At 30.0% G+C, this 9,432-nt stretch overlaps 1 protein-coding gene and 1 non-coding gene across 2 annotated transcripts; both read right to left on the reverse strand.

Moving 5' to 3' along the window:
• Positions 1-1,127: 1,127 nt before the first annotated feature.
• On the reverse strand, positions 1,128-9,156 carry LOC113509873 (uncharacterized). Its single transcript, XM_026893300.3, has 5 exons — positions 8,923-9,156; positions 5,074-5,302; positions 2,073-2,197; positions 1,613-1,744; positions 1,128-1,303 (listed from the first exon to the last, which is right to left on the reverse strand). The coding sequence occupies exons 1-5, from the start codon at positions 9,026-9,028 to the stop codon at positions 1,143-1,145; spliced, it is 753 nt and encodes a 250-aa protein (XP_026749101.1). The 5' UTR covers positions 9,029-9,156; the 3' UTR covers positions 1,128-1,142.
• Positions 4,896-4,967, reverse strand: Trnaa-cgc (transfer RNA alanine (anticodon CGC)). The gene has a single exon. It is a non-coding gene; the product is annotated as a tRNA-Ala (tRNA).
• Positions 9,157-9,432: the final 276 nt, after the last annotated feature.

The raw sequence follows: 9,432 nt of genomic DNA on the forward strand, positions 1-9,432 counted from the left end.
CTATGGCATAGTATATAGCTATAGTAACCTCGTTTACCATCAGACAGGCCATATGCTTGTTTGCTATTATAGTGGTATAAAAAATCTTTTGCTATTATACTGTGTGGCATTTATATGGCATAAATATTAACTGTAACTACCATTCTACAAATCACAGAATATAATTATTTTTTCAATAAAGACATTGATTTTAATACAATTTTGAATAAACATTCGATCAAGTTTTTACTATTGCTTATTTCTTTGACTTTTAATTACCATTAATATTTTTTAGTTTTTTTGTAGGTAAGTTTTTCAAGTAATAATATTTTTCTTATAAAATGTTCAGTAGTGAAAAAATAACAGCTAAAGTAATGGTGGTGAAGTATCACCATTGGCCAAGTGACCAGATTTTATCCTCACCTATTATCAGTCACTGGTATCCCGACAGTGTTTACAGATAGTCTAATGATTTCTCATTCCATTTTCATTCCATTAAAAATGTACTTAGCTCCAAATTTAATGAGTGAGTTTTGTATGACGCTATGTTGTTTTCTGTTATTATTGAAAGAAATAAAGTACCCTCAAATTCAATCGGCTAGCATTGTATAAGCTTTTATATTACAAAGTTTTTATATGTCCATAACTATCTTTTGGCTCCATCTTGCTCTATACTAGGTAGGATTACATTATTACTGGATTTCAATAAGCACACCTACCTATATAAATAAATAAATAATAGAAAGCACCTACGGCCCGCCAAGCGTTTGAAAAATGGACTACAAATTTTGAACCGGAAAGATGTACGGAAATACATGCTCACGAAGCAAGTGTAATAAAAACTTGTAAAAAGATGGATGGATTGTCTAATGGACGACGGCTGATAAAGAAGGGTAGAAAAGGAAAACGTGATGCGAGTGCCTATTGATATGGTCTAAAGTACATATTGGGGTACGGTTATGTAAATTTATTAAATATAATTATATAAACTTTTATAATTATCAAACTTTACGTACGATTTTATGAAACGTATTTTTGGTAATTTATGCACTGTCATGCATCAGCCATGGATGTCTATATACATAGTAATTACCTACATTCCATTTATTTTAGTATCATAACCACGATTTTGGAAATGTAATAAAAAAAAAAAAAACATTGAGCTAATAATTATAATAATACTTTATTGGTACTTTACTAGCAAACAGTCTAAAATTATCAACTACATCGTGCATCACGGCTGCTGTTATTTCATTTGATATATGGTCTAGAATTGATTGTTTTGATTGTAACATGTGTTCAATGATGCTGGAGTCTTCAGAGTCTGTAATCAATGAGTAAGTATAATTTAATACATTTCGTGTAACATTACCCGCGGTTGAGCGGGCCAGTCTTTGAATTTGGATATTTAGAGTTTTAGGTGCGATAAAGATCAAGCGTTAAATATCTCGAGCAGTATCATGCTCGAACGGTTTGATAAAACAACATGCATGACCTGAAATTCAACAGCTTGAAAAAATATGGATTTGATTTCGTATTTCTCAGCTTCCTGGAGTGATTACATCACCGGACTTCACACTTGATCGGATGCCTCTAGTTACATCATGGAATATATTATTATCATATATCTTACTTGGTTGCAGGAAGAACGTTGGAAGTCGCATGTTTCTTACAGCTATTCGCTCTGGTCCGATAAAGATATAATCTTCTTTGTCTATTCTACGCTCACTGAACCAATTATATGTGATATTGGTTTCAACATTCTCTGGAACAAAAATTATAGATTTGTTCGTATCTGTAAATATTATCTTAGTTAAATAATGGTGAGTAAATGATGAAGGCACATTTATATTGATATTATTTATTAAATCTATGTATATCATCAGCATCCTTTTAAGTACCCTATTTTTATATTTTAATTTACCTGACGCTGAAGCTGACGGCGAAAATAAGTAAATATACAAATAATAGGTGCTGTGCTTCCCAGAAAAACTTAGTTTCACTGTTTTATTAATAAGATAATCTGGTATCTTCATCGTTTACTATGTTCAATAGGAGAAATAATAGAAAACATATTTTGTGAAACAACTTACCTATATCCATTGTTAAATGAGCGATGTATGGTTCAAGTCGTGAAGCCATCAACATAGTAAATTCTCCAGTTACGTGTAGGTCTGTGTTGAACGTGACTCCACTTTTGCCGCCGCGTAAGTAAAATCTGCGAAAGAAAATGCAATGAGTGTGCTGTATGTTATGCATCGTCTGTAGTTATGAACATTTTTTTTCTTTTGACTATTTTAATCGATTGAATTTACTTCCGCGTCAGTGTCATATTCATATTCAACCTTCTTAAAAAGAAGGAAGTTTTCAGTTCGGCTGTATTATTTTTTATGTTTGTTACCTCATAACTCCGTCAGTCCAGTTTTCCTAAATCGATTAGGAAAAGTCTTTTTTTTATTCGAAGCGATATGCTTACAGATTGGTCTCATTGAATTTTTATCAAAATCGGTTCAGTAATTTAGTTTTTAAATCAAAATAACTAGTTTTGTCACAATCGAAGTCGGTTTTTTTTGCGTTTAAAAATTATGTTAAATTGACTTGCTGATTTTTACAGAATAAAATTTTTAATAAAATGAATTTGAATAGACAGTATATCTAATACTTAATACATATTTAGATATATGATTTTTATGAGTTACAAACAGGTAATATTTTTATTATTTTAAATGTCCACGACAACATACACTTTATCACTTTTTGTCTTTGAAACACCTGGCATTTTCCTTTAAATTTGTATCATAAATATTGTCACGAGCATGTCAAATAGGTATAATATATTAGACTTATTGAAATAATTTTTTCGTACAAAATGCGTTCGATTGTCAAGATGCTCTTAATATGTATAACAGTTGTTTTTTATGATCTTGTATAGACTATAATTATTGCATAGTAGTCTAATTGAATAAAATTAGTCAATAAACATAATATGTATTAATTTCTGTCACTATTTAAGTATTATGAAGCCATTATATTCTTTAGTTTTATACTTTTTTTTCGAAATTAAGTATCTAACTGTTTATGATAGTAATTTTATCCATTCATATTTTTATCATAAACTTGCTTGTTCTTTTTACCTGAAATTGCATTCCGAACTGGGCAGTAGATTCATAACAAATAACTATTAAAAATGCTTATAATTAAATTTACTTGAATAAAAAAATACTTATTATTATTATAAGTTATATATATATATATATATATATATATATATATATATATATATATATATATATATATATATATATATATTTATATATATATATATATATATATATTTAAGGTATTTTAATATTAAAAAAAAATCACTCCAATTGTGCAAAATTCTCTTTGAAATTGGTTTATAATGACGAAAATATCGAATAATACATATCTATGCATAGAAATACAGTTGCATTTATAATATTTAATCTTCATCATTTTTGATATTCACATACGTACTAACAAAATTGTCTGATATGGAAATCGGTGAAATGCATTTTTAAAATTCCGTATTTCTTCGCTTAACCCGACTCTGTGTTACGAAGTGTTAGTTTTTCCAAGAGGTTTTCAATTCCACAGCTCTCCAAATACGGAAAGAGGTCGCAACGTGATTTGGCTGCATCATCGTATTTCCTCTATTTTTGTACGTGATAGTCGCTAACTTTTTTATTTTATACTCGCATTTCATTTTCAGAACGTTCATGCATGCATATCCTTATTAAAATGTGAAAACGTCGAATATATGCCAATTTTCCAAAATAGCTGAACAATTTCAATATTGCTGATATTTAAAAGTGATCTGATAGCGAACTAAAATGTCAATCAAGCAATATTATTTTTATTCAATTAATATTGTTTTGTGGCAAAAATTTTTCAAAAACTTCAGAAGTAAAGCATGAAGTAGGTATGTGAAAACATTTTAAAAATCATAGATTCCTCATGCCTCAGAACTCCGTCATTTATAAACCGATTTGGAAAATCCTTATTTTATCTACAACTATATACTTCCAGATTTCCTATTATTTCCACAGAAATTTATCAGAATCGATTAAGTACTTTGGTTTTTAAATCAATTTTGTAAAACAAAACTTATTTGTATGATTTATATCTTAGTTCGCTATTAGAGTATTATTTTCAGAAATATTGAAAATTGTTTAATATTTTTTGAAAATTGAAAGATTATTCCGACGTTATCACTCTTCGGTAAGTTTTAGTGTACGCAGTCAGATGCAATAAGCAGGGTGAAAATCAAAGAGCGTAATAATGTAACTCAGCGATTTTCATGCAAATAAACAACTTAAGGAACATGGGTCGAACATAATACGAATTTTTATTGCTACCGTATTACATTCTAATTTAACCTATACAAGATTATTTTTAAGGAAACTGTATTTTTTTTTTTCAGGAATATAATTAATGCTAATTCTTCCGAGATATAACGTGAAATGTATACTTTGCGTTCTATGTGCATAATTATATAAATGTGCTCTATCTAGACAAAAGTTTTATTTATATACGTAACTTGAAATGGCACACAATGACTCGCTAGATGGGAAGTCGTAATCGTCGCCTACATAGATCGTACTGTGGACATCACATACACTGTGACGCCCATGAGACACCCCATGCGTTGCTATTCCTGAGAACTAAGTGTTATTGTCTTCATACACTGTAATTTTATTGGTTTCAAACTGAAACACACTATACAAACACGAACGTCATATGGCGTAAACAAGTTGGACAGAAGTACTCTGGTAAAACTACAGGTTGGAGACTTGTTTGTGAATATTTATATTAATATGGAAGCAAAAGTATTTTAAAATAAGACTGAAGTAAAGCGTAGGTATCAATTCGGGGAACAAAAAGAACTCCATCTTTGGAGGTGCTGGGATTTGAACCCAGGACTTTCAGCATGCGAAGCAGACACTCTACCACTGAGTTACACCCCCTGTAGTAAATATAGTTGGAAATGACTATACGAGTATATATTGCACTGAATTATAACTGGTACGAGTATAATCGTATTTATTGTAAATATTAAAAAAATAATCTTACTTTCTATCAGCTAACCGCGTCCACTTCGTTCCTGTGACATTAGCTCTTCGTAATAAAAAGGAGGTCTGTTCTTCAGGAAGAGAGATTGCGACACTGTTTACGATGACCGGGTCAATAGGCTTCATACCCACGTAACCACTGTCCATTAGGATGAAAAAGGTCCGTAGCCCTCGTCGCAAACACTCGATGTCATTGGAGTTGCAAGTGGGGAACGGCAATGCGGGAGTTGCTGTAAATTATGTACTTTATGTTACATTTTCAACAAGTATATATTGCTCTGTAAAATATAACGATTATCTGAATATACACACACCGATAAATTACGAAGTGAATGAAGAATATTTTGTAAATAGTTGAATTTTAAACGCGGAATCGCGCGTTTATAAATTTCCTTTGCAACGAGCAGTGTTGCGCCCGATTTTATTCCGCAAAGATAAATGTTTTATCACAAAATTAATATTTGACCAATAGGAGAGTGAATACTATGGATTGTAAAAAAGAATAGCGAAAATCGGTACAGAATTGGCGATGTTATCGCGTAACATAGTCGCAAAAAAACCAAACAAAATTAGAATTTTGGAAATCGCTTAAAAAGGAAGAGGTTTTCAATACATCCGTATATGTATTATATATGCTTATGATATTGCATCTGTAATGTTATCATATTAATTTTTTTGTGATCAAATTACTTACCTACCTGTTCTTCAGAGTAGAATCTTAAATTTACTCTATCATCAACGAGTGGGCACGATTTTAATACCACGATATAATAATAAGAAAGCAAAATGTATCCAACGGAATGAAGACATTTTTAATTTTCCGTCAGTGATTATGTCATAATTTACACGCGCATGATATTGATTGTTGATGTCATGTGTATCTATAGTACTCAAATATCTCTAGATACATCATTTAAGACCTAGAAATACAATTTCTGTTTGGATTAAAGACAAAAATCTTTGCTATGTCACTATGATGTTAGGGTTTGTGAATGTAAATTAGAATGTGAAAATCTAGGTCTACAAGCAGTAATTTTGCGATATCTTCACACGTGTTTCGCTCTATATGTACATATATAAGTAGATAAAACCATAACGGACCTTTATGCGAATTTCTCTTTACAAACAATGTGAATATTTGACTGTGACCCTTTTTAACGCACACAGAATATTAGATTTTTCCTTCAATTCGTGTTTTTGGTATGTTGTCCTGTTCAATAGATACATTATGATTTTTTTGTATTACAACAGGTTTATCTGTTGTTGCATATTGTTATAATAAGAACTAAAATAATTTAGGATTCTACTGATCGATTAAAAAGTAGACTTTAATTTTATCATACTTCATAATCAAATATAGAACAAATTAACACATATGTAGGTACTTTCTAGGTATTGTAACTAATATTGTAATGGGAACGAGAGAGATAGACATCCTATTAGGACAGAATTAGAGGTTTTTAATAATCTAACAATATAAAAAATCTAATACTAAACTTATTTTCATTTGCTACATATGATGGTAGTTTTTTATAAATTTATTATTATTATTTTCGATATTCAATAAAATAAACATACCAAATTAAGAACCTTTACCTTTTTAAAGTCGTTTGAAGCAAATAGTTATACAGTACAGTTTATTGTTTCCTTCAGAAGATTACATTAGTAAACTTATTAAAAAAAAAAATACAAACAATTATAAGAAATGATTACACTGAGAAAACAATGGGTGGCTTTATCGCTAAGAACGATCTCTTCCAAGCAACCTTTAGACGGAAAAGACTATATAATAATAGTTTGTCCGGAGGCACGAAATTAAGTTTTTATTTAATACATATAGAGATATAATACGTACAATAATGTGTATATATAAATGTACATTTTAACTTACTTATACATACAGATAGAGATTTGTAGATAGGAAAGCTATTTGATTTAAAAGTTTACTACTACGAATAATGCAGTAATGAGCATTATTAAATTAATATATTTATTCACACTAATTATTGAATTTTCGATTTTTTTTAAGATTATTTATTCATATTTTTATTGTTAAAAATATTATTTATATTATAAATAACTTTGTCAGTGAATTTAAATTTTAAAGATTTTAAAGCGGTTCACTAACAATGGTAAATACCATTAAACAAACAAATTAATGACTAAGATAGTGGTAGACTGGATTTAAATGTAGTCGATTGTGGTTATTATTGGAGACAATTTTCACGACAGTGTTACAATAGATTATTATATAATTGCGTTGCTGGCAATATACCCTATCAGGTCGACCTCTACGAGGTTTCCTCTGGAAACCACCGTTGTTAATTATTGTTGGATTCGTCACGATGGGTTAACATATTTGTTTTTATCCTCATCTATCATCCCTGTTGTTGCCCCGACTGTATATACCGATAGCGTAGGCGAGGTTATCATGCAATTTTCAAACATTAAAAAAGTCATATACTTTGTTATTATACGTAGTATCTACGTTTGATTTGTTCCCTTTTCTAAATAGATTAAAGTTTATAATTGTATACACGATAGGTACTGAATTATTTACTGCAACAATATTCGAATATAAAGCAGTAAATAATGTAGGTTAAAAGCTGATAACGAATGGTCAATTTAATTTAATATACAGTGAATGCTTTTATGTTATTATTCTTTTAAATAATTATTAAATGTAGTTGAGTCCCTTTTTATAAAAGCTATACGTGTACTAACTAACTTGTAAAGTTTTTATTTTGTGTGAATTTGATAGTAAATGTAAAAATTCGTCATTGATTTTTATAATTTCACTTGACGGAAAGTAATTGCTTAGTCCAGTCAGTAGGTACATGACCAATAGAGGAGTTGCCGATTACCGGAAATTTAACAAACCTGTGTATTAGTTGGACAAATCGTAGGAGGTACTGTTGAATGCAGACATCTGCTATCATAATAAGTCATAATTAATGTTTTCCTTTTACGGATGACTGCTAAATATCAAGGTAAATATGACGTTATTGTGATTTGGAATGCATATTTTTTTTTGTTAGAGCTTTTTAATGCAATTTTATTAGAAGATTCCATGATTAACTTGCGTGATGATATTTGATGCTGTCATTAGTTTTATTGATTGCTACGAAATTGGATAATTTGTTGAAGTCTTTAAATATATCATTGACTAAGCTAAGCTAAGATTATAAATTGTCTGACGGTTAAGCAAGTGAACGGATAAATATTTTGTAGGTATATTAATTAATACAACCTTCGCACACAGAGATTTTTCAAGTTTAAAAAGTGACGCTAGCGATTAGTTTAAATGGGTTGTAAAAATAAATATTTTTGAGTTCACATTTTGATTTAGATTGATATCTGTCATACATGTTATATATTTCACCTAAATCTACTGAACCACTTATGCGTTATTGTGCAATAAATATTAAAACGACAGTCTGTAGAATATGATAGGATAGAATAATCAATTAGTACTTGTTTTATACAGTGGGTATGATATAAATATGCATATTTTTCTAATTGGATATCTTTGATTATAACAGCCATGTGGTCTCGGCATAGAATAGGCCACCCTTTCTTTTCCCGTCGTTGTCGCAAGAGGCGACTAAGGGAGGGCGAGGGATGGGCAGCAGAGTCCCTTTTAAAATATCCGTCACGTGACAACTACTAGCAAACTTCCCCCAAGGGGGAGGCTTATGTTCAGCAGTGGCCAGTTAAAAGCTGATATGATGATGATGATTATAACACTATCAGATAAAAAGGTTTAAATTGAATTACACTACTGTTTTATTTATGAAATTAGGATATTCTTAATAAAAAAATAAATATTGAGATAGCTATGGGTACTAACCTGGCTGTTCTGAACGTACATTTTGACGAAAAAGTACATCACAAGAGGCACCAACCACTACAAGGATAAGAGTACAAAGAAGGAAACGTATGCACCGTAGTAGCATCTCGTTAGGCTTGCTCTCGTAAGAAAAGGACCGGTCGGTAGGACCGCTTTATATATTGTTTATTAAATAAAAAAAGGAAAACCGGTAAAAAATGTAGCCTGCAGCCATAAGCGCGTTTTGAGAGAGACTGTTCGACATTTAAATTGCCTAGTTTTAAATTTAAATCGTGGCCTCGTATGTTTAATGGATTATTAATATACATTGATATATCGATAAATAATCGTTATTATTGAACAGTAAGATTAAGTAACAAAATCGAATACTCAATATTTAAAGAAAATTGTTTTTTTTTAGTATTTGAAAGATAGATTAGGTTCCTACTACACTATACTATTACACTATTATATTATATTTGCAATAAAAAATATATAAATGTTTTCGACTATTTGAAATAATACATTTTC

Source organism: Galleria mellonella, unplaced genomic scaffold (assembly GCF_026898425.1).
Source record: "Galleria mellonella isolate WM207_F2 unplaced genomic scaffold, CSIRO_AGI_GalMel_v1 utg57, whole genome shotgun sequence".
NCBI classification, from domain to species: Eukaryota; Metazoa; Arthropoda; class Insecta; order Lepidoptera; family Pyralidae; genus Galleria; species Galleria mellonella.